The sequence below is a fragment of the Fringilla coelebs genome (assembly GCF_963513975.1).
Source record: "Fringilla coelebs genome assembly, chromosome: 9".
NCBI classification, from domain to species: Eukaryota; Metazoa; Chordata; class Aves; order Passeriformes; family Fringillidae; genus Fringilla; species Fringilla coelebs.
In genome coordinates, this window is record NC_140067.1 from 23,992,092 (window position 1) to 24,017,930 (window position 25,839).

General features: G+C 42.8%; 1 protein-coding gene across 1 annotated transcript in view; it reads left to right on the forward strand.

The window, feature by feature from the left end:
- Nucleotides 1-1,012: 1,012 nt before the first annotated feature.
- Nucleotides 1,013-25,839, forward strand: part of RGL1 (ral guanine nucleotide dissociation stimulator like 1) — a 51,656-nt gene continuing 26,829 nt past the window's right edge. Inside the window, exons 1-3 of the mRNA XM_084211416.1 lie at nt 1,013-1,135; nt 1,931-2,041; nt 21,269-21,477. Coding sequence (XP_084067542.1) covers nt 1,109-1,135; nt 1,931-2,041; nt 21,269-21,477 — 347 coding nt within the window. The 5' untranslated portion in view covers nt 1,013-1,108. The remainder of the gene's footprint in view (nt 1,136-1,930; nt 2,042-21,268; nt 21,478-25,839) is intronic.

Below are 25,839 nucleotides of genomic sequence, written 5' to 3' on the forward strand. Positions count from 1 at the left end.
TGCAGTTTTACAGGAGAAGCCACAGGACTCTGGGAAATCTACACTTCAATTATTTGGTGCAGTACACTTGGGTCAGGTTATTGCTGTCTGTTTATTGCCGACCACTTCACGATCACACACGTAAACTAAAAGCACAGCCTGGCGAGTGACCAGATCAGGGCACCTGTGACCACACAGCTCAGTCTTGGTTTCGTAGCTGAAAATAATGTTCCTGGCTTCCGTTTGGTTTCTCATGTTAAGAGGTAGAAGTGCTGACAGCCCCCGAGCCTGCGATGCTCCTCAGGCACTAACGCTACTGGAAATGAAACCGGGAACATGCTGGAGGTTAGAGTGGGGCTTTGGGAGGTCTGAGCTCTCTTTCAATTCTGAGCACTTTCGTTGCCTTGCACGGGAATTTGTGCACTTGAATCATCCCTATTTTAAGTTCCAAAGAGCAGGTAATTCTAGACAGCTCGGGACACAACGAAGTTAGTGGGGTTTTATGGTGTCTTGAGATCGTAGCAGCTGCCTACAGCTAGAGCATCCACAAAGGACAGTGGGGATAGAGAATCATGGGGACTTCTTTGTGCACGATATAGAATAAAAGTGAGGACAAAGTCGGCGATTGCCGGGCAGGACTTACTAAAACCTTTAATTTCCTTACTTCCCAACCGACAGAAGTAAGTTTTTAAAGTTAAGCACAGTTTAAAATTCCTTCCTTACGGCAGCCAGGACACCTGACCCGCGCTCGCCCCTGCTCCCTTGCGCCCTGCCCGGGCAGCGGCAGAGGAGAGAGGGGAGGGGAGGGAAGGAGGGGAAGAGAAGGGAGATGAGGAGGAGGCGCTTCCCCGGGAGCCGGGCAGGACGCGGAGCGGGGGCTGCCGGGGCAGCGCAGGCACGGCCGGGCCGGCCCGGGCGCTCCGCCGGGGCCATCAACAGGAAACCCTGCGCGGGCCGGGCCGAGGCGGCGCCAGGCGCGGCCGCCTCCCCGTGCCCGTCCATCCGTCTGTCCGTCCCTCCCCCGGCCCGTCCCTCCCGCGCAGCCCAGGGGCCGCTCGGCTCCGCTCGGCCCGGCCCGCGGCGGGCGAAGCGCGGCGCGTTCCACCCGGCGCCCGGCAAGGCACCGAGGATGAAACTGCTGTGGAGAGCGAAAATGGTAACCGGCCGTCCCGTCCCCTGCCCTGCCCTGCCCTGCGCGGGTCCCGCTGCCCGGCGATGCTCAGTGCCAGCGGTGCCGTGCCCGCTCCCCGCGATGCTGTGCCCGGTGCCGGGGGTGCCGTGTCCGATGCCGGCCGTGCTGTGCCGTGCCCGGCGATGCTGTGCCTGGTACCGGGATATGCCCCCTCCCCACCCCCCGCTTTCCCCCGGTGCTAAAGCTGCTTGGTTTTGTTTTTGCCTTTTTTTTTTTTTTTTCCCTTGTTCTTGAAATAATAAGGTTTTTGGAAGAGCAAATCACAAGCGCTTCAGATCCCTCTTTCTCAAGAGAGTGAAAATGTCGCTGTGTTTTAAATGCTCTGTAGCTTCAAAGATTCAAGGCTGTGTGCCGAAGTAATTGAAGCAGCTTTAAAAGTGCGAATCCTTCCCTAAATGAAAGGCCAAATAGATTAATTGCTGTAGAAAAGGGGGGAGGAAAGAGACGACTGCTAATCAAAACCAAACTTTCCTTAAAAGACTTTATGCAACTATTTAAAATATGTGCTAGTCTGGGAAAAACAGTTAAATGGAAAGTCCGGGTATCTCGATACCACAGGAAAGGACAGCTTGCCAAGAATATCTCCAGTGTTCCCTCAACCTAAGGGTATCCTGGATTGCTTTGATTGCTGTGTTTACTTTGTGCTGCCCATCTCCTCTGCTCTGCCTGGAGCAGCAGAGCACCTGGGACTGATTGTGGTCAGCAGAAGGGGGAGAACGTTCCTTTTCATCTTATTTTTCTTTCTCCTTTTCCTGGCAGACCACATTTCAGGATGGGGGTGAAGAGGTAGAAGACGGAGCTGTCTACAATGTCACCCTTAAAAAAGTGCAGATTCAGCAGGCTGCCAACAAAGGAGCAAGGTGGCTGGGGGTAAGTCAGGCTAGCACGGAGGCGTTGGGGAGGGCTGCTCATGGACTTCGGAGCCGTCCAGGGAGCTGAATTCCACAGGAATTGTTACAATATTAACTTCGAGCATTGGCCGCTCTCATTATAAAAAAAAAACAAACCAAAAACAACAAGCTAAACATTGAACTAGTCTGCCTGGGTCATCTGAAATAACACTCTCCTTATGTTGACTCTTCCTCTTTTCTTGACCTGTAAAAACAATTTGACCAGCCGTGGCCCTGTGTCAGGTGATTCTTGGTGCAGAAACAAGGATCTTAGTTTATGGCCCGAGAAGCTGAACATTTAACAGTTGTTTCAGACTGGACTATGGCTCGTTTCTGCTGTTAGGAACCTATCTCAGGTCTCCAGACAAGTAGTTATGTTATTTTGACTGGTGAAGGTCCCTCAAAGTCAGCAGAACTTCCTCTGAACTTAAGTGAATATTGGTTTGGATCTTATTTCTGTATTGCTTTCTTGGCCAGATGAGAAATTAATTGCTTTTCTGCAAGAATTACAGCTCTGTACTATTTTTCAAAGCACTAAAGCTTTAATGGTAAGTAAAGTGTGCTTAAATGCACACAGTTGATTTGATATGCTGCTGAGTGCCTTCACCTTTATCAGGCCAAGTCCCCAGCTGATAAAAAATGTCCTCACTTCATTGGAATCAGTGCAGCTGTGGCAGCTGGGGCCAGGTTTGCAGGAGATGCCTGTAACTTTCATAGTATTTTGTTATGTTTATTTTTTTTTTCCTTTGGGATCAAAGGCAGTAATACAAGAAGTTGGCTTGATGTAGCATCTATGTTGGTATTTTAAAGGCTTTTAAAATTGCCTTGAGATTTATATCCAGTCATTTTCTTGTGAAGCTCCTGTGGCATGAAGCAATACAGCAGAGCTGAAACCAGCGTCAGGAGAAATAAGCAAATTCTGTCCTGCATACAGCTAGTGCTTAGAGTCTCCCCTTCTCCCCTTCCCGTGTTTCCAAGAAGTACACAGAGTACTAATCAGAACAGATAATTTCAAATCTGCTTCCTTTGAGTGGCAGATTTCCCATTTCTGCCTGCTGGTTTTACCAGAAAAAATACTACCAAGTATATTTCAGCTCCTGCAACTTTCCCAGCTTGTTTTGTGTAAGGGGTAAAGATCATAAACATAAACGTAGTTTAGAAAAGTCTGTTTTTTGAATACAAAAGAAGTCTGAAATTTTTTTTTGCCTGCTTGGGCTGTGTTGTTCCTTGTAATAGAAGGAGTTTGCCAGGCCTTGGTCCTGTCCTCAGAGGAAGGGAGCTGGTATGTTCCTGTGGTCATCCCCACAGCTGATGCTGCCCATCCCAATAGGAGGGCCAGGGACTGTAGGGTCAGGGCAGTGATGTCAGGTTCCTGTGCCTGTTGTTGGTTTTTTGAGGTCAGAATGTTTGTGGGGAAGGGGATAATGTGTCAGAAATCCACACCTGTTCCGGGCATAAATCTGTGACTTTGGCTTCCAGTCTAGTCTCTTTCATGAGCAAAAACCCCCAAATCTTGTGTATATGACTTTAAAATAGTTTGGAACATATGGGCTGTTTGTTTCCCTTAAGCTTTTCAGAACATTTTAAGCTCTTCTTGTGATCTTGTTTTATTAATGGCTTTTTTTGTGGTCCTGAAATCAATAAATAGCCTCTAACCCAAAACATTATTTATGAAGAGCCATCCCTGCCCCCAGCAGTTTGGCTTTGAAGAGCCAAATTGTCTCTTTTAGAGCTGTCATCAGGTGACTTTGTTGTTTTTTGGGGTTTTTTTTGGTTGTTTTTTTTTTAATTTGGAGTTTATAAGGGCTTATGATTTTTTTCTCTGCTTTGAAACTCATTAGCACTAAATTAACAAGGTGTTGGATTTAGCAATGGTGGTCTTAATTTTTTTCATGGTACTCTAAGGCTTAGGTTGAAGACTCAAGGTCAACAACATATTTGTACATCAGCAAGTATTGAGCCTTCACAGTAACAAACATAGTAACTCACTTATTGATCATATGCATGCCTGGATTTACTTTTTAAAAAACTTCTCAGTGTCAGTTTGTGTCCTGTAAAAGTCCACTTAGCAGTATGACCCCTTCTGAAGCACTGAGCTTCTTGTGGCAGGTCAAGTCTAATAAACCTTCCTTGAGATTCTCCATCCTAAGAACCCATCCAGGGTCACTGAATGGTTGGCCCTGTAATGAGAGAATGGATTGTTTAAAGGCCAATCATAAGATTCCAACTACAGCACCATAAACACTTGCCTACTGAAATACAGAAATGCCTTTCTTGTGTTTCAAACTCTACAACTAACAAAAGAGAAAGAGAAACAGGCTGTGACTTAAGCAGACATCAGCAGTTCTGAAACTTTCAGAAGAGTGAAGCTTTTGGATAATCACTGAATTTCTTAGCTTTAAATTTAATATTAGACATCAAAGGATGCCAATAATAGCCACTGCTTTTGTCACCACATACTTAGTCACTAAATATTTAGTGAAGCTTAAGACTTAAAGCACTAGAGTGTTAGGGAATATTAAAAGCTTTAGTGGTAGCTCAGTATTGTGAGAGATGCTGCACAAAAGCACTGTTTTGACTTAAAAGAATGTGCAGACATGATATTAAAAGAGGGTTGTCTGTACATATGTCTTCTTAGCTGATGATTGGTATCAAAGCTTCAAAAGTCAAGTGTACTTTCTAGAAATACTGAGAGAGAATCCCTCCCAAACCCAATGGATTCAACCAGAGAAAGCATGAATGTGGGTTTTTTTAAAAAACAAAGTGGATTTTGGTGTCTCCAGGATAGATTTTGAGAGGTCTCCAGAATCCTGGAGAGAGAGGAACAAGCTACAAAAAGCCATGGAATCTGAGCTACATGGCCCGACATCTTTGTGAGAGAAAAGGATGGCAAAGTAGAGATTTGTACATACAGATGGCACACACAGAAGAGGGGAAAAGGAGGATTTGGGGTGGACAATCATCAGTTTGAATGGCATTATGTCAGGCTAGAGAAAAAGGCATATTGGTAACCTGGAAGGGAAGGTTTGGTAGCACAGCAAGGAATTTGAATGATGTGGTTAGAAAGAGAATATTGTGTTTTAAAACTTAGTTTTCAGAAAGAACCTGAAAAATGGGATTCAGCTTCCCTGTGAGGTGGTGAATGCAGCCCATAGGGAGGCTGGATGTCAGAGAGAATGGTGCTATTGTCCGTGAAGAAAAGGCACCAAAGCTAGAGAGACAAATGTTGGGGGGGAGCTTTGGTCTTGAACTGACAGCCAGGTACCCGTGCAATGACAGAGACGAGCTGAGTCATACTGTAGCCAGAAGTAGGAAAGGACAGCCAAACTCTGGATGTAAGAGTAGATCAGCCGCTAAACACCTGCATTTCTGTGGCCAGGAGCAATGTGCTGACAGTGCCAGGGGAGGTGAACTCCAGCCGGTGATCTGTGGGAAACAGTGAACAGCTGGAGAGAAGGGACACAGCAGCGGGTGGAGAAGTTCGTGGGGAGATGGGGAGAGAGTGGTGCAGGAAGAATAGAGGCATGGGTGCGGTGTGGGCGGGTGGAAAAGATTACTAAAACAAAAGCACACGAGGTTTTGAAATGCTGTGAAGTGGCTATTGCGAGCTCTCTGTTAAGCACTCGAGTGCTTTATCTGCCCTAGCCGGTGTTAGGGAGGGATGGGCACCGCTGTCCAGCCCGGGGAGGGGATGGTGAGGAATGAGCAGCTCAGGCACGAGGGACTCCTGATTAGCTGCAAATGGCTTTCCTGTCAGAGTCCTTCATCTGGGAAGGAGTGAGGAAGAGACCTACAATGTGTGAGTATTTAGTGGGGCAGGTCACAGGAAATGCAGCCAGGAACTGGAGTTCCCCAAGCCTCAGTGCTGATTCCCCACACCTGAAATGACTGCTGAGCTTTCAGAGTCCATCCTCGCCACCAAGTTTCTTGCTTTACTGATGGATGACGAGGACTCCTCTTCCTTTGAGTCCTAAATATCCAGATGAAAGATAAAGAGTGTGCTCACTTATGCCAGGCTGCCTGGCTTCATTATGCATGGATTACACATCTAGAAGAGATTTTAGAAACTTGGTTTTTACTTTTTGCTTTCTCTTTTTGGCTACAGCTAAACTTATGGCTCTGGGGTTTGTTCAGGCAGAGATGGAGGCAAAACCTAGCATGTCTTAAAGTGTCTTTTATATTATAATGCTGGGTGTATAGCAGAACATGTTCTTCCAAAAGAAATTATCAATGAACTGCTGTTAGAAAGGTGCTTTTCAGTACCTTAAAATGCTAAAAGAGGGAAGAACCTAAAAGTAGCAAATCCATCACTTAACGTTTGTGTACATTCTTAGCACTACTATTATTTGAGAATTACCTTTAGTGGGAATTTTGTGGTGTTTTAGAAAGAAATTTTTAATTTTTAATTTTTTTTTTTAATGTAATGCGAGTGATTGCCTTGCACTGAAAACTGCATGTGACAAGTTTGGCTTCTAAACACGTCCACAGTCACATACATTGGCAGGAAGTTTGTGCTGGAGAGTTCAGACAGAAAAACATTGCACAAACTTGTGGTTAACTAATCTGTATCCCAGTTGGGACCTGGGACACAACCATCTCTCTGACTTGATCAATATCTCAGGAAAGAAGCTTTAGTCTGGATTTCTTTCGTTCTTTCCAGCACAGACCTCCTAACTATGGGTTGAGATTTAAGTGGTGCCTGGAATCATCAACATTGAGGAAGAAGTAAAACCTCACATTTTCTCTGGGCTGGCTCCTGCCCTCCCACTTGCCCTTCTGAGCCAGCTCTGTGATTTCTTTTTCATCTTACCCTTAGATCCCAGATGTTTTGGTCGAGTGCAGTTTCCTGTGGAAGCAGCAGGCAAGGGCTTGGCTGATCACTGTCCTTGCTGCAGCTTGCTCTTTTGTCTCTTGATTTAGAGCATATGTTGGTCACTTGTGGCTAAAGCAGCCTCCCTCTGCTAAATCAGGTTCCCTCAGCCTATCCTGACTGCCCAGACCAAGGCCAGGGTGTAGTTCTGGCTGTATATTTGGCAGAAGCAGAAAAGCAGCTCCCAAGGAGCTGACAGACTTCCTATCAAACTGAGCTGTGCTACCTTCCACTCCAGAGTCTCTGAGGAGCTGTCTTGGAGAAGGAAGAAGGCTGGGGTGTCCTCACATTGGGTTTGCTTGGGGGAAGATGGCTGTTGGGTACTGGAGACCACAAAGTAGTATATTCTGAAAGAACAGAATGATTTTACCTATAGACACGTACTCAGTTATCCAGAAGAAAGCTTTGGCATCTCGCTCAGCTTGTGTTTTGGTTTGGAGTAGGCTCTTTCCTCCTGTCATCCATTCAGTTGTGGGCATAATAGTACCATGGTACCATTCATAGCCCTTATTAATTAATGACTTCTCATGGAATATTTTTCTCCTGGCTTCCTGGTTTAGGTTGCAGGGATATCCTCAGTAGCAGTCTTGGATACAGTCATCAGCTGGTTAATAGAGGCTGTGTGACACTCAAAAATGGAAACCGAGCCGATTAAGAGTTCTAAAAAGGAAGCCTGAAAGATTATTCTCCATTACTTTGCCAGTTCCAAATCCAAAATGCATAATTAGAAGGGTGACTGGCTTTGTAGCACAGTGTTATGCTCTCAGCTGAGTGTAAAACCTCGCACTCCAAGCTGCCAAAGCCTGACAAGAGTGGCAGTGCTTTAATCCTGTGGTGCTGTGAAGGCTGAGTTAGGGCTGGGATACCCTGGCACAGCCATGAGGAACGAGGGAGAGACAGGGCCAGCCTGACTTCCTGGGGCTGTGCAGGGGCACCTCTTGCTAATGATTCTTACATGAAGTGGAATAAAAGGGTTAAGGGAGCCTCTTGAGTAAAGCTGCTGGAGAGTGTTCTGTTGCTGCACTCGTTGTGTGTATCTGCATTTTGGATATCTCCCAGCCAGCCTGCTCATGGACAAAACTTGCCCTTGGCATTTACCTGTGACATGCAGGATTAGAATGACATCCTGTGCTGTAATTGCTTTCCCCTGGGAATTCCTCTGACAGCCAGGATGACTGTTTTTTTTAAACTTTGCTACTTGGATGCTACAGGTTCTCCCTAAATCCCAGTGCCTTAACTGTCTTGCTGCTGACATCACTGAGTGTTATCTTGCTTGCTGTTTTAAGCTGTAAGTGAAAGGAATAAGCCCCAAATTTTGCTTGCTCTGCAAAGGAGCTGGCACTTTCTCTCTGAATGCTAGATGTAGGTCACTTGTTGGGTTAAGGAAGAGTTGGCAAGGAATGTGGCTATGTGTCATCGGAAAGACTGTGAGATGCAGCGCATGAACTGGACTGAGATGTTGTACAGAGAACAGCCCTGGAGAAACCATTAGTTTCACTGTTGGGGTTTTGATGCCTTCATTTAAGGAACAGGCTGAAACATTTCATGTACGTTAGTCACACTTGGATTTAAATTTAACCTTGGTAAAGCTAATTAAAAATATGTGTGTAAATGCACGCTTTGAACTTGCATCTTTTACTACTGCTGTTTTCTAAATATATAATTTCCTTTAGCCAGCACTGTAAGGGGGTGCACCTATGAGAAGAAGCCAGCACAAAGTGGTCAGATCATGGCTTAGCCCCTTGGAGAAAACAGGATTATTTTGTGTAACAGGGTAAATAAATGCTAGGTGTGGATCCTGCTCTTCCTTGCCTTTGTGTAGTCCCTGTGTAGTGTCTTGTAGAGCAGGGGCAAAAGGTGTGTGATGTCTTAGTGTTAATACCGCATTAAGATAGTATCAGAGACTGTGAAAGATGATTCCTAAAGGGAATTGGAACCTAATTCCTGAAGGGTTGAGCAGCTCACCAGCAGTTGTCTCTGGGAAGGTGTCACAGTTTGCTCCTGCAGTGTCCCAAAAGTACTTTTGCCCTTGATTCACCCCAAAAGGCACTATGTTCAGTAGCCAGATAAGCTCTTCAAAAGTGACTTGTAATTCTTCCTGGGTGGTACACTAGCATGTAGGGCTCAACTATAGTCTATGTTAAGTTTTTACACCTTATGAAATAAGAATTTTATTGATTCTGAGGATGTGTGCTTAATTTTTTTTTTTAATTTTTAGATTTAAATAAAGTATTAAAACCATAGTGAGGAATTCTGTGTTTTGGACATGGAAATCCATTTACTATTTATGGAAATCCTTTTACCTTGAACCAAACTGAACTCATGCTAATGTCTGGCTGCTGTACTTCAGTTTAGCACCATGCCACCAACAGGTGACAATTTAGGGACTGCAAGGAAAGAAGAAACAAATCCAAGTAAGAGATAATGGTCTTGCATTCTTACATCACCTTTCACCCAAATAACTTTCAAAGCACGGCTGCAGATTTTCTCTAGACTATGTTGGATGTTGTAATGTAACACAGCACAAAAGTAGGATTGGATAGGGATTAAAATTCAGCCTCAGTGCTGTGTGTTTAGGAAATTCCCCTTTCATTGGGGAGGTGGAAAAGAGATGGGGAAAAAGTGTTTCTGGGACAATGTGACTTCAAAAAGGCTGGGGTTTTGAGGCTGCTGAAGGGTTTGAACCTTTAAAAAAAGTCAGGGGAGATGGATTAGCTGTCAGAGCTGCATGGTAATATTTATTTAGTGGCTTCACACTGTTATCACATGAATATCTTCTTCACATGTGACACATGCAGCGAGGAGCAGCTGCTTAGCAAGGCACAGCAGCACCTGGAAACAATTCAGGACCAGAAGTGAATTAATTAAAACCACCTGGGGAGAAGACCTCGATTTCTGAGAGTCCAGAGTTCTGTGGAAGCATTTGCCCCGCATGCAACAGCAGTTGTGAAAGGAAGCTCAAATATTAAGTTACAGCAGGGAAGGGGGGAGCGAAGCGAAGCTTAGAAAATACTGTTAGGGAGATGACAGTAACTCCTCACTTGTTCCTTGTGCTTGTTCCCTCATCTCAAAGGTAGGAGAACCTAGAAAGGGGATCCACAGGTGGAGAGGGGTTGGAGACACCAAAAAGGTGAGGACTGTCTTATTTGTGTCTTGGTGCAACTGGCGTTGATGTACAAGTTTTACAATAAATCCTCGTAGGACTGAGGCTGCATTCTGGCAGTGAATAGGAGGATATAGGAAAAGCCTTCAAAACAGTGAGTGGAGAAGGGGCATGTTATCTCCAGTGTGGTTTGGAAAGCAAGGGGGGAAGGAAATTAGTGATTTTGCATTACATGTAATTAACCTGAAGGGACTTGCTGCTGGCAGAGTAATTGAGTCCAAACAAGTCCAAGAGGATTCAGAAAGGATTGAACATTTATATAAATAATGAAAGCAAATGCATGAGATTCAAAACACAAGACATTAATTTTTGTGATTTAGGGATGAAACAAACATGTCCTGCAGCTGAGAAGCGTCTTTTCCTTTAGACTTGTTATTCTGAATGTTATGTGTGTTATTTCTTCACCTTCCTGTATAGCATCTGGTTAGAGGAGGGAAATTTTAAACTCTAGTTTAGTTTAAAATTACAATTATTATGTGTGGCTGTTTATAATGTTCTGGTTTCAGTTTATTTGCAGCAAATGCTTAATGAGGGAGAATAAGATTGAACATAGGTACTTATCAAAAGAATCATGAGGACTTTAATGCCCGGGAGGTGTCAGGGCCATATTGCCACATGGTACAAGAGTTTGGTGTGGGCTGGTTTTCCAGCAGCCCTGCAACCTCCTCCTGGTTAAGGGGAACTCTGGGTGCTCAGATCTTGGTTTTTTTTTTATGTGTGTAAAGCAAAAGTTTGCATCTGTGCAGTTTTAGACTCTGCAAAAGTAGGAATTGTGTGGGTTGCTGTTTGCTTTCCCCCATTCATCTTCACAATAGCTGCTTTAAAAATGAGGCAGCTTGAGCAGAGCAGGGTACTCTACATGTGGGCTCCTCAGCCTTTTTTTTGTTTGCTTTTTGTTGTCACTTCCAAGCATTGTGCTGAAATATGCAATGTTCTACCTACTGCAAACCTTCAGGTCTTTTCTCAGATCTGTGTGCCACCGTGGGACCTCTGAGGGTAGGACTTTCAGCAGACTCTTTTCCTTTTTTCTGGCCTCTCACATTTATCTCCATTTAGTTGCATAAACCATCTGTTGCACATCAGAGTGTAGCTTGCCTTCAGCAGCTTTGGCAGTCAAAATGAGATTTTGGCAGCTCCACCTCAGGTATGAAGCTTTGTTCTGCTTTGCATGGTGACATTCACTAACCTTTTGCTCTTCTGGGTTGCAGACTGATGGAGTTCTGACTTTTTCCTGTGCCACCTCCCTGGCTGTCCTGCACGTGGCTATGATGGCAGCCACTAGTGCTGCCCCTGGGCCACAGTGGCACTAAGGAGGTGTAGGCATTTCAGATGCTTTTGTGGAGTAATCCTTTTATTATAGTATACTTCATCTAATTTTTTCCTCTTATATTCTTCCCACCTTTTTTGGTTTGAAAGCAGTTTAAAGGATTATTTTTTTTTCCCCTCCCACCCCCTCACCTGCTGTGTACTTTCTCCCTACAGAGACTCAACCTTTCTTTGACTCAGTAGCTGTTTCTTCCTTTCTGGGGAGTGCATGGGCTCTCTGTGCAAGTAAAACAGCATGTTTTTATTACTAAGTGGCATTTTCCATTGAAAGATCTCAGAATGAACAATATGGAATGACTGAATGCTTTGAGATAGCCCTTGGGCTTCAAACTGGAGACTTGTGGTAGATCTCATTAGACTCCCAGATCCCAGTGGCTCTGTGTTAGCATCTATAAATCCTAAAGAAGAAACAGACCATCATATTAGAGCTACCTAGGGTTTTATTCCTTCCTAAATATAGTTCATGCCCCACACAAGCTTGCATGTATTGAGTAAATTGAGTTTTTGTTTTGACTCGAATTGAGTGCAGAATGTCCTTCAGTTGTTCAGAGGATTCCTGTGGCTAGAACTTGTCACATGAGGTTCACAGCATTTCAGAGATGTCTTGGTGTTGGGATGCAAACAAGTCAGTGCACTCATCTGGATTAGCTGTTGTCTTCAGTGCAAAATAAATTAATTAACTAAATGCTCTGAGGTGCATTTGAAACCTGGCTTTAATATTCCATGCAAATACAGCAAGAAAATGATTATGAAGATATACCTCTGCTTTTGTGGTTTGTAGTAATCTCTGGCTGTACTTCTGATGCATTTTGTGTTTCTTAGAGTAGAAACCCTTTAGGGCAGGGCCGGTGTCTTTGGTTTGGAGATGGCAGCCCATTGTGCTGCTGTTGGAAATGCCCCATGAGTAACAACAACGTGTTTCACTTGGAAGGCAGATCTTAGGCCTTTGCATTCCTTCCATGGAGTGCTTCGGATTGATTCTGGCTGTGCTCCAGGCTCCTGGCTCTGTGGAGCAGAGAAAATGTGAATGAACTCTTGCACACTTACTTAAAGCGTGAGGCTTGCATTCTTCCTGCAAAAACAGGCACTTTGTTCAGGAAAACATCAGGTGGTCAGGGAGAACAGGACAGGGAAGAGCAGAGGTATGTTATTAACTCCTGGTGGGTAGTTAAACAACAACCCCCTCAAAAAAGAAGAAAAATCAAACCAATGTGGACAACTTCTGATTTATCTGGCATTTTTTTCTTATTCCCCCCCGCCCCCCGCAGTTGCAAGCTGTACTTACTTTGCATTCTGACTCAATACTTCCACATAATTATGTGTTTTGATTTTTGTCCATTCCCTAAGGATTTCAGTCCAAGTGCAACACAGCATTCTTAAACCAAAACACAAATACCTGCAGAGGGTTCTGGGCCAGCTCACCCTGCTTGTGCTGGGGCAGAAGAGGAGGGTTCACCGCTGGTGCTGCAGTCAGGAGGATGCACTCATTTGTGTAGGTGTGTGGTAGCTCAGTTGTCACAGTCTCTGTTGGTCCTGTGAAATGCAGAATTTCTCATAAAGTACCTGTACAGCTGGGACAAGGATGTAGCCATGGCCTGCAGACACACGTGTGGCACTCCCTGGCTCTGTAGGGGGGTGTGTGTGCAGGAGAGGAACACCAGGAGATACCATGCTTCATCCCTTGTGATGTCTAGATAATATAGGAAAAATGCAGTTTGGCCTGGACTAATGATTGAGTTATTATTTTTGGACTCTTTCAGCACATAAATAAATATTCAAGCTGGTAACACTTAATATTAGGAAACATTAGCTTCCTATTACTGCTTTTTCTACTCAGACCCCACCCTGAAGAGGCCTCTGAGTTTCAAAACAAAGGGTAGTAAAAAGCACAGCCATGAAAATGAAGTTTATTACGTAGTTTAGGTATGTTTCCATGCTATGGTCATAAAAGTGGTTACTGACTGCTAACCCATGTCTTCTTGGAAGCTTTGAAAAATTTGGCATTAGGTATTGCTTACATTATTAATAACAATAATTATTATGAGACATATAACAGCATTTCTTGGGTACTTGTTGTTCCACGAAAATACCTTGTTCAGTTTGTTTAAAAATATGAATCAGTCTTCTGCTAAGTATTGTCTTCTCTGTCAGAAGGCATGTCATCTCCCCTCACCTACAGGTTTAATTTCCAGCTATTCATACTGTTAGTAATTTATCACTTTTGCCTTGTTGTTTACACTGGATACAGTGGCAGTTTACACTGATTTCCTGACTCGGTATAAATTTAATTTCTGCGTACTGCTTGAGCAAGCTTTACAGTGTGAAAGGAAAGACAACAATACAATTAGGATGAATAAAAGCATTTTGGGTTATGTAATATGCATTTGTGCTAGTATTATGCAACAGAATTATTACTTGTGGCATCCTTAAATCCATTTTGAATTTAGCACTGTTGCCTCCTGCCTCATACAGGGCCTTCTTTGTTTCTACTGACTGAGCAGAAAGTGATGATGAGCTCCACAATTAATTTAAATTACATTTCTGGAAGCAGATAAAAAATAGTGTGACTTGTTGCAGGACAAGTATTCTGTTGGTAGTCAAAAATCATGATACCATATGAAATCTGTCTGACTGTGTTAGTGGTAATATCAGTCATCCCCTCTTTTTGCTACTCTTGGTATTTATTTAAAAATGACAGCTTATTTCAGCATTTTTCATGAAAAGAAGCATGGCAAAGGGCTTAGCTGACCACTGTTTCACAAACATTTAAATAATGGCTTTTCTCTGGCATTTCTTAGGGTAGGCATAGAGTTGTCATTTTTAACATCAAGGCAGCTTAGAAATATTGCATATAAATACACAATTTGCTGTGCTGTGAGATTGAACCTGACAGTATTTGTCAGATGGCAGGTGCACTGTACCTATCCCTGTAATAAGAATCAGAAGAAGCTGTTTCAGACTCAAATGAAAAGTTTGAGCTGTCTGCCACCTTTTGTACTTGTTTTCTTTGCTCAGCACCTCTCCTCCCTTATGGTTCCCAGTAAAGGTTCCTGGGTGCTTTGACACTCACAGATTTCCAGGGCAGACTGGAAGCTGTGAGAGTGTGGGGAAGGAGGAAGAGGAGTTAAGATAAAGGCTGTGAACAGAAGCAGTAATTACTGTTTCTGGGGCAAAGGGGAGCTGCCCCAGCTGCCTTTACCTCCTTAAGGACCTTCTGTAATCCATACCTGGAAAAGCTGTTAGTACTTTTCACAATTAATCACTGCTTGCTTTACGCAAGTCCCAGGTGACTTTGTAGAGCTCTTCTCTCAGGGAGACACTGTGTAACACTTCCTTTGGCTCCAGAAGTCAAAATATTTTAGAAAATGAGCTGATTGTACTGCCAAAATGGGCACTAATTTCCTTGCCTTCATCCTGGTGCTCTGTTCACTTAGCTGTTTATTATTTTGAATATTTATTTACTGCTTGGTTTGGGGATTGAACATTTTGGTGTTTCTGGGCACTGAGTTTTACAAATAATTTTCTTCTAATACAGAAGGGCTTTGGGAAGATACTTAGTGTGGGACACATTTATTTACTGGATTACAAGAGTGTTTGTAGTAAATGTCATTTGATGACAGATACACCTCCAACCATGTAAGATGCACATGACTAAGAGTCTTACCTGACTTACTGGTTTCTTTTCCTTGCTTTTCAGTTTCAAATTAGGAACTTGCTAAGCTTCAGTGTCCAATCAAAACCACCACAAGCAATATTTCATAATACAAGTTATGAAAATAATACATCCCTGGCATGCCTAAGAGGGAACAGGGTTGTGGTGAACTGCAAATCTGTGAAACATGACAAACAAAAAAGAAACATCAATAATCTGATGATTCAGGTTCAGTTAACTCAATGATGACGTGAAGTCAGATGAGAGAAGAGGGTGAGAGGCCTTGTATTGGTTTTGGTAAAAGTCTTTCTAGCAAGAGAGGTGAGAGGCGGGAAGAGAGGCAGCTTTTTGTAGGTAGGAAGTGATGAGAAGGTAAATGCCTAAATTGTACAAGATAGAGAAGGAGATCTGGAGCTGTTCAGGTGGGTTTTTTTTCCTTTATTTAAAAACCTTGTATGCTGCACAGTGAACCTCCTGGACCACTTGGTTCTCAGTGAATAATATGGCTATGTTCCTTGCTGCACAGATGCTTCTGAGTGGGTAAATTCAGAATTTCTATGTTCCCCGGGCTGGATAAGCTCCAACACTTGTGACACCTGCACAAAGCCATTTTAACCTAGACCTCTTTGAAGATGCAATTTAGTAATGCACTTGCTAAAACTCCTTTAGGTGCATGCAGGGAGAGGTGATTTGTGAATTAGGCTTCTTTACTTTTGCTTTGATTCATGTAGAGCTGGTCCCAAAAAAAATACAGATATCCAAATGAGTCAAAATTTGCATTGCTTTAGAAGGTGTGAGAATGCACAGCTCAGCACCACGGAGTTTATTTCTTGTTTCTTATTTTCCCCAGATTGTCTTTAAGTAGCTGCAAGATGTCCGAGTCAAAAGGTTCAAACTGAGCAGCAGCATTTGTGTAAGAGGCTTTTTTCCTTTTCCCTTTTCCCCCTCTAAATCTGCCTCGCAGCTTTTGTGACTGTTTGCCAGCGCTTCAGACAGATAGCAGCCAGGCTGTGAGCTCGGAGGAGAAAACAAGAATGCCTTTTGTGTCATGATCATGGAATTAATTGGTCCTGGAAGCTCTGGGTCGCTGCCAAGAACGGGTATTTATGTGGCAAGAAAGGAAAGGAAAAGGGCGGAGCACTGCAAATCCAGGAATCCAGGAATACCCCTCCTTTTTGGAGTTTAGGAAAGAGTTCATAAACTTATTTTGACTTCTGAGTTCGGTGCAGTCAGTATGCAGAATCCTGGTATTGTGTGGGTGGTTTGGTGTTTCTTTTTTCTTTTGTTTGGTTTGTGTTTGTTTGTTTGGTTTGGTTTTGTTGTTTGTTTTTAACAGTATCCAAAACGAGGAAATGAGAGTTATTGAAGTGGAGAGAGTTCTGTGGAGAGCTCTGGCGTAATTTTATTTCATTTCATTTCCAAGTGCACTGTAGGATAAAAGCATCTGCCTTTGTCTGCAGGACATCCGCTGCTGGCCACCCAAGCCCTGCACTGCCAGCTGCGCTTTCCTGGGCTGGAAATTCTGCTCCAAATTCGCAGTTTTCCCCTGCAGACTGTTTTTTGTGCTGGCAGATGGACACAGAGGTTTTCTAGGCTGGAAATTCTGCTCCAAATTTGCCATTTCCCCCCATGCAGACTGTGTTTTGTGCTGGCAGATGGACACAGAGGTTTTCTAGGCGGGAAATTCTGCTCCAAATTTGCCATTTCCCCCCATGCAGACTGTTTTTTGTGCTGGCAGATGGACACAGAGGTTTTCTAGGCTGGAAATTCTGCTCCAAGTTTGCCATTTCCCCCATGCAGAGCGTTTTCTGTGCCGGAGCTGGGCACAGAGCTTTCCTGGGCTGGAAATTCTGCTGCAAATTTGCCATTTTCCCTATGCAGAGGTTTTCTGTGCTCGGAGCTGGGCACAGCGCTTTCCTAGGCTGGAAATTCTGCTCCAAGTTTGCCATTTTCCCCATGCAGAGCGTTTTCGGTGCTTGGAGCTGGGCACAGAGCTTTCTTGGGCTGGAAATTCTGCTCCAAATTCGCAGTTTTCCCCCCATGCAGACTGTTTCTGTGCTCGGAGCTGGGCACAGAGCTTTCCTGGGCTGGAAATCCTGTTCTAGATGTGCCATTTTCCCCATGCAGAGGTTTTCTGTGCTCGGAGCTGGGCCGCGTTGGGACCCGCGGGCTGTGGCCCTGCCGGGCCCTCAGGGCTGCGGGCGGGCCCCGAACCGCTGGGAATCCTTGTGACTCCGCTTGATAAGATTAGCCCAGGCACTGCTCTGTGGCATTGTTTGGGCACAATCGCCACTTCTCAGAGGGTTTTTGTGTTCGGCGGTCATGCGGTGGAGTTGGGAGTCGGCGCAGATGAATGTCAGCCGCTGTGGATCTGTCTGTCTGTCTGTCCGTCCGGCAGCCTCGGCGCGATCCCGCTTCCTCCACTCAGTTAAAAACTCCATCGAGGCCTTTGTTGGAAGGAAACGCTTTGTCACCAAAGTTGTTAATGTCTTTGCAGTTGTTCTTTACCAAAATACTTGACTGAGACAGCTAAAGAACTCCTGTTTCATCTGTCTTGCTGTTTTCTTTAGTGATGTGTGTCTGCATGTTAAATGAAGAATGTTTGAGGTTTCTCTTCTCTTGGACTGATGCTTATATTTCTGGAGCTTTTTGAGTACCATCATTCAGCTTTTCAAATTCCATGATTTGATTTTTTTTCCCCCCTTTTTTTTTTATTTCTCCCAAGAATGAGTGTAGACATTAAAGATGTGTTGGAGAACCTGTGTGCAAGGAAGCAATGTGAAAAACAAATAAGGTTAAAATCACAAGGAGCATCTAATTTCTACTTGGAGGAGGTTAAAACAGACTCATATTTAGACAAACAGTGGGAATCTTGATTAGAGTGCTTTATTTTGAGTTAATGTACAAGTTACTGCACTTCAGGCACTGTTATTCCAGCTTAGGGTGTCTGTCCAGTAAGTTAATAAAAACAGAGTGGAAAACTCTCCATCTGGAAAAGCTGTAAGTTTCAAGGAAAGTGAAAAGCATTTAAGAATCTGTCAAAATTGGTAAAAATGCATTTAAAGTGCTAGTTAGATGCTTCTGAAAAAACCTGCAGAATTTCTGATAAAACAAATCTGTAGTGGAGTGGTAATGTTTCAAATGGCTGAGCCTGAAGAATATCTGCTACCTCTTTTTCTTATTGTTCATCCCAGTTGTTTTAGTATTTTTTCCAGTCTGCGTAATGAAAAACAATTAGATTGACTTCATTCCATGATTTTCACTTCCAGAATCTCAACAGATAATATTTGCATTGGAAAAAACCTGTGCAGAGCAGTGGGGTTTTTTTGGGTGAAAGCAATTCTTTCTGGTGATACTCTAAGACAATGACTACAGTTCAGTATGTCTGTTTGGGTATCAGCCTGGTTCTGTACTGATCAGAGTTTTAACTTTCTTTTTTATCTTGAGTCTCTAATCCTTCTTGCTAGGTTGCAGCATTTGTTTAGGCACTGATGGTGTTTATAGTTAGTTTATATTCCCACTGGAGCTTAACAGGTAGTGTTTGGAGGAAGCTTTTCAGCATGGATGTGTTTTGGTGTGCACGGAGCTCTCCTGTTTCAGCAAGAGCTGTGTATGTAGGTAATGTTTAGTGCTGTAGAGCTGTAAGATGATCACCTTAAAGACAGTGGGCCCCTCTGAAGGTACAGCATTGCCAAGGGTTAGTCAAGCTGTTGGAATTATACTCCATCAGTACACACACAACCTCAGAAAAGAAGGATTTGGAAGTATATACCTCCATTTAATCATTCTACATTTGCTTTTGAAAGGTGCTCTCTGTCTTGTGGGAAGCTAATTGCTCATCACTTACACTTGAAGATTATCAAGGTTACAATCTGTTGCCTGAAAAATCAAGATGAGATTTTAAAAGACATAAATTAGATTATGAAATGCCATATCTGTTTGTTTTAGAGGACCAAGAAAATGTTATTGAAGCCCTGAAATGTTGAGGTCTGTGTTAGACCAGCGGACACGGTGCTGAAGGAGACAAAGAGGAGCTGGGGAGCTTTTTTTGTTCTTTGGGTGCACAAGACAGTGCAAAACTGGTGTCATTTGTTGGTACCCCTAACAGTGGTCACCATGCACCCCTGTCAGAAATTGCAGAGAGCTTTAGGAGCGTTTTTTCATGGCAGTGAGTAGAGGGTTCCTCTGAGCAGAGAGCTCTAAAGCAAACATGAAATCTCCTTTGCCTTTGGGTAGCCTGGTTGTGTCAGTGAAGAGATGCCCTCTTGATTAAATCCAGACTGAGCAGTTTCCTGTTAGCATGAAACTCAGCCCACAAGGTCTTGTTCTCAAAGCCTGTTATTGAGCTTGTCTGCCAAGTCTCTTTTCCTTTTAAACTTACAGGCAGAATTGCTGAAATAATACAAATGCAAGCAATCCCAGAACTCTGACAATGATTTCTAACAGTCTGATGTTTTGCTGACCAAGTTTTAGATTTTTCAGAAACTGGGTTGGTTTTATTTAGCTTTGGTGGGATTTTTTTTAGGGTTTTGTTTCTTTTTAACATTCTCCCAACATGATGTCTTGGGGAAGTTGTAGTGTTGCAATTAATGGAAAATTTTGTGCGTGCATCAGTCTTGGAAGCAGATTCTGCCCTTGTTTTGAATATACTAACATGGGAGGATGAGAGGGTTTTATGTGCCCTGAGTAAATATGCCCATAAACCATTACACTGTGGGTGGGACAACATGCTGGATCAAAAATTAAGAGTTAAATAGAATGGTGCAGACTTTTCTTCCCTGTCTGAAAGTGGTTGTATTGTGTAACTAGTTATTTTCAAAAGTGTATCACAATTGTAAGATGAAGAGTTAGCAAGAAAATTGCAATTTTTTTTTTATGCAACCAAGTTTTGCTTATGGAAAATTTGAATGTAAGAGAGTTATGTAGTGGTGACAACATATTCTGTTAATAATTTTTCTGTAATGACAGTGTCATACGTAATATGCATCTTTAAGTCAGACACATTGCAAGTTATATACCTTTTAAAGATCCATGGAATAAAGTGTAGCAAAATATTTCCCTGTCTAGTCTGGTTTGTTTGTTTGGTTTTTTTTTTAATGCAGGCAGTAGTGTTGTATTTTAATGTTGCAGCAAGGATTTGTTGGATCTCATGAAGCTGGGAAATGAGATAGCAGAGCTTTGTAAATAATATGAGCGACAGAACTTTAGAATGATGTTAAACACATCTATATTGTTTAAAACTGAAAAGGATGTCTATTAGAAACAATTCCAAAGCAGTGGAGGGTAGTGATGTAAATAGGAAGTGGGTGGGGTATCTCTTTAAATTATCTTATTAATAGATTATTTTTTTTCCTTTGTGTTTTGTCAGTATCCCAAGCCAGGGTTGGTTGTAACTGTCATTAACATGCTGTCTTTGTGCCCTCACTGTCAAGGTGTTTGAGTAAATATTGGACATTTTTTATTTATAATCCCATTTTTTATCCCACATACTTTACAAAAAATACTTTTCTGAACTGCCCTCTGAATACTGACATAATTTAAGGAAATGTTCTTTCAGACTCAAAGCAGGCTGTAAGCATTTAAAACAAATGCTGTTTAAAAAACATACAATCCCAAACCCTAGATTTATGGACAAATATTGTGCCAAGTGGAATCTCTAAGAGAAAATTGGAATGTTAGGATGCCTTGATCACAAGACAAGTTTGACACCCTCCTTGAAAAAGTATCTCAAAATGTTTTTGCACCAATTGTGCTCTGACCTTGGGTCCTGTGTGACACCCCAAAGTTGGTATTTTCAGTAAGGGAATCACAAGTGCCAGTGATTAAGTTATGGTCAGTTTTCATGTTTATTCAAAAGTTAAATGAAACACAAATGATCACTTTTATTCTGTACAGTAATAGGACTCTTTGTGGGATAATGGATTGTCTTTTCGCTAATAATATATGGTAGAATCATGACTTTATTTGATAGTGGTCACCCTGTAAAATGTTTTTTTGAGCATGTCAGAGAAATGTTTTAAAATAACATTACTTAAAAGCTCCATTATTTGATACAGCATTTGGTGGGTGCTTGGAGAGCGCCAAAAATTGACAAAATCATTTAGTAACTGGTGATGGTCAATTCCTGTGCAAAGATAGGATTTAATCTGTGTCAGGGATCCTGCCTGATTTTTGTGCTTTTTGTTTCCTTTTGTAGGGTGAAGGAGACCAGTTACCCCCAGAGCACACTGTTAGACAGTATGAAACATCCAAGATCAGGGCTATAAAAGCTGGAACTTTGGAGAAACTGGTGGAGAACCTTCTCACAGCTTTTGGAGATGCAGATTTTTCCTACATCAGCATCTTCCTTGCAACATACAGGGCCTTTGCTTCTCCCAGGGCAGTGCTGGAGCTTCTTCTGGACAGGTAAGAACCACTGCTGTGGAAATTTCCAGTGGAAAACCCATCCTTTACAGAATAGGGGATGGCTGTCAGGAACTTCTTCCCTTGCTTTTTGTGGGCATGGATCTAATAACCTGTTGTCAAGAATACTTCAAAGTCCAGAATTTCAGCATAAAGCTCCAGTCTATAAATGCATTGCTGCTCACATTTCAACACTCATCAAAGCATAGGTGAGGAAAGTGTGCAAAGTCTGGCTGCTAAAGAACCCAGCTGGACCAACACAGCAAAATTAATTCAGGTTTCCTCCAAAAACCCAACAGAATGCATGGGCTGCAAAGTCATACCTAGAATAGATTCCAAAATTTTGTAGGATACCAGTATTTTTAGACCTATCTTTCCTTTTTGGGGGCTGCTGATTCGGAGCAGGATTGTAGAAACACTAGAAAGAGTTTGCTCTCCTGTTCTATTACATCACAGGAATATGCAGCCATAAATTTCTGCAGACAGCCCAAGAGCTGCTGAATGTTATAAGAATAGCTTTTATGGTCAGACTGTTAAATCATGGCAGCTGTGTCTGCATAAATGCTTGGGACACACAGCATTAGTTTCTCACCCTAAATTCTAACTGAGACATGGCTGGGTCAGGGGTGCTCTTATTTTGGGAATGTCATACTTGTACTTTCAAAATCTGTGATTCACAGAAATGGTTGCTCTGGCATGAAGTAATTAGAACAGAGAAGGGGCATAAGAACTCTGAGGGTTTAATTTTGTGCTCTTTCCCACTAGGTAGATAAGGAACAAGGGATTGATAAATTATCTGTGCTTTTCTTTTCTATCTGGAAATTATAATCCTGGCTGCTTTGTAGGAAAGCTGTGGCTCAGTTAGTAAAGATAATAATAATAACCTGACAATCAGGTAAGCAGTCAGCTGAGAAAAGAGCAGCCATCCTGGAGTGCAGACTTGGTTACAGTTAACCAAGTAACTGTTCTGTGCTTTATCTCTCAGTCTATCCCAATTCTGGTTCAGAATGTGAGAAATTATAAAAAATGACAGTGGGATACGTACAAGAATATAAAAACATTGAGGTTCTGAGGAAGCTGGCCCTGGCTTCCTCCTCCCACACTGATTTAAAGAGGTGAAAATGTCTGGAGAGGGCAGGAAAGCCCAAGAGAACTGTCTCCATAGAAGATAACTCTCTTTTCTGAGCCCATTTTTGATCTTGCTGGCCTGTGTACCTCTCTGAGCGAGTTACAATATCCCCTTAGGAGGAATGGGCTGCCTGATCTTGTCAGCATCATCCCCAGCCTTTTTTAATACATGAGAGGATAAAGAGGAAATCCTAGGAGGTTACACTTCCTTCCCTTCTCACAAATCATAGGAGTGTAGTGCTTAAGAATGCATGGAGGTTTCTCTTGCCTTTTTGTGTATCATGGATAGTCTAGAATTTTATGTCTTGGGAGAAAATATAGATTAAATTTAAGCTATAAAAGTTAGAATGATGTACATGTAGCTGAGGAGTGTGGACTTGTGAAGAAAAGCAGATGTTATAAGCAAAAATATTGAAAAAAAAGATGGATAGTAATTGATTTTAACCAGCTTGGTTTTCATTTCTAGATTAGCTGAGAATAAGTAGCCCAGAGCCTGCATTTTTGCAACTTTGCTTTTAGTGATACTTGTTAGTAATCAGAGACTAAAGTGGGTGTCAGTGCATAATTTGTGTTTTGTTTTGTGTGCCAGGGAAGTAATAATGAAAGAGGCAATCTCTTAAAAAAAAAAAAAACAAAGGCAGCACAGTTTTGGCATTTGTTGTCAGTTCTAGTGTCATTTGAAGAGCTTGAGCCCTGTCCCTTATTCCTGGGGACAGAGCAGGGTTGTGGAGTAAGGGAACAACTGGAAGTGCTGAGCTCTTGTTGTTTGGTCCAGGGGAAAGCAGTGAGGTGACCAGATCAAAAAAGGCCCTTCCAGCTTTTTACAGCTGAGCAGCTCCTTGGGAGAGTGGAGGAGGGAACAGCATCCACATCATTTGTAGGATATTTTATTTTGTAGGGACATACTCACTGAAAAACCTCCTCCACAATGTATTTGGATCACCCTCAAGCCCAGTGCATTCAGTTTCCGCTGGGTTTGCTGTGGATGCAGTGCTGCAGAATTGTCTGGTGAATGTGTTAGATGTAGACAAACCCAGCTTACACAGAAAGTCCTGGGACTCTTGGGAAAACATCCTGGGAAGTGTGCACATCCTGTACCCTAAGAGTGTGGGGAAACCTGCTGGTCATTTGATGCTGTCTGCAGAGCATCCTGTCCAAGCAGTGCAGTGCTGACTGAATTTGGGGCAGGAAGCATTTATGGTGTCCAAAAGCAGGTGAGCTGCTCTTCCCTGAGTCAGGAAAGCAAATAAAAAAGCTGATGCTGTTCTTAAGAGGAAAACTTTAGTTTTAGAAACAGTTTCAGAAATGTGGTTGTTGCATTTTTTAATTTTCTTTCCTCCAGGATGTCACATTACCCTTTTGCTTTTGATTAAATTTGAGACAGAAGCCCTATTAATTTTTTCAGCCAGATTCAGCCTATAAAGGTTTTCTTTTAAGATAGATTAGAAGTCACGAGACAGAATCTTGAGCATAGATTGGTATGTTGAGAAGTGAGTGGGATGACTTGTGTTTCCAAAGCTATTTAGGAGTAATTGAACATCCACATCCCTTTAGCATTCATGGGAGTTTGGCATCCAAGTGCAGCAGACAGCTTTGGAAATCTGCCAAGCTTTTAACACTGTACATTCTGATATTTTCTAGTTCTTTGGTACAAGGGTGCAGGGAGAGTTAAAAAGATCCTGGTGGCATTTTGATGTGTAAGACTTCCATGGAAGTTCCTGGAGGGAAGGAGAGCAGCTCCTCCTGGCCCTGGATGTGGGGATACAGTGTGGTGCCTTTGGTATTCCCAGGGGGGTATTCCAAAGTGTGATGGAAGCCAGAGGTGGTGAGCTATCCACATGAGGTTAGAAGGAGGCCAAATTCCTCTCTTCCATAATGTATTTTGCCCTGATAACCATGTTCCTCAGAAGTGGAGCTGTGCTGTGCTTGGCACAGGCACAGAGAAAGTAGCAACCAGTCCCTGTCTGGAGCAGTTTCCAGAGGAGGAATTGAGACTGTTTGGTGGGAAGAGCTGGAGCTGGGGAATGACAGTGAGGAACAGGTTAGATTTATGTTTCCCATTCATTCCTTTTGCAGGAGGAGGGTCTGCTGCAGGGTAAGTGGAAAGGACAGGAGGCAGAGGGGGAGTGTCAAAGGGATGGGTCCTGCAGTAGCAGTGTCACACGTTTTGGGACAGCAGCTTTGTGGTGTTTGACTCAGTGCTGTTCCTGTAGCATCTATTATTTCATCTCTTTTTCCTTTATACCAGGTGGCTGGTCTGCTCAGCAAGAGAAGTGATTTCACTTCCATGACTCCATGTGTGTAGGATTCAAACCACCTTATCTTTCCTGAGGATCTGGCCTTCCAAATTGCTTGTTTCAATGCTTACAAGCTTATTTAGAGTTTTGTCTGGGGCTGTTGCAGACTACCTTTCCTCATTATTTCTGAGTTATTCAGAGTATTTTTCTCCCTCCCTCTTAACAGAGATGCAGGGATGCATTTTCCACTCTGTTTTCCAGTATTTAAACATTCAGTATTACCCATTACATTCTGGTCTCATTTGCTTAGTCAGTCCCTTTGAGTGCAGTTTGTAACTTCCCAAATGCCAAGCAAGGCTGAAAAGTTCTGTGAGCTACGGGATCCTTTTGTTTCTCGTGTCTCTTTTTGTATGCAAAGCATTCCTACAAGGCTGGGCAGTGAAAGGCTCTTTGTCCGGGAGCTGGTGAGAACAGAGTGCTGGAAGGCTGCAGAAAGGCTGTTCTTCACATCACTTGTGTTGTTAACTCCTCCTAAGCCGTATTTAATGACCTGTTGTTCATGGAGGGATGAGAGATAGGCAGAGATTTACATCTGGCAACATGAGGAAGTGGTGTATCCTTCTCCAGTTTTGCACAGAAAACTGCTTGCTCTTTATTGCTGTCTTAAGGATTTCTGCTGTAAAACTCAGCTTGTGTCTCTAGTGGGATTTAAACTCAAGTGCCTGATGTTCTGCAAAGACATATTTAATATTTCACTCAATAGTAGGACAGTGACGTTGGGACTCATCTCAATAAGCTTTCCTCAAAAAGTTAACTGCAAGTTTTGAAAACTGAATATAAAAATTAATTTTTATTTAAAAAAATTTCCCCAGCAGGAGAAAAGTGCCTTTTGTCTACTGGCTAAGGTGTGTTTAGGCTTTTGTAGAGTAGATGGCAGTGGAGAGTGAAATCCTCTCCCTTTAACAACAGGTTTGTGATCCTTATATAGGAAGTCTTAGAA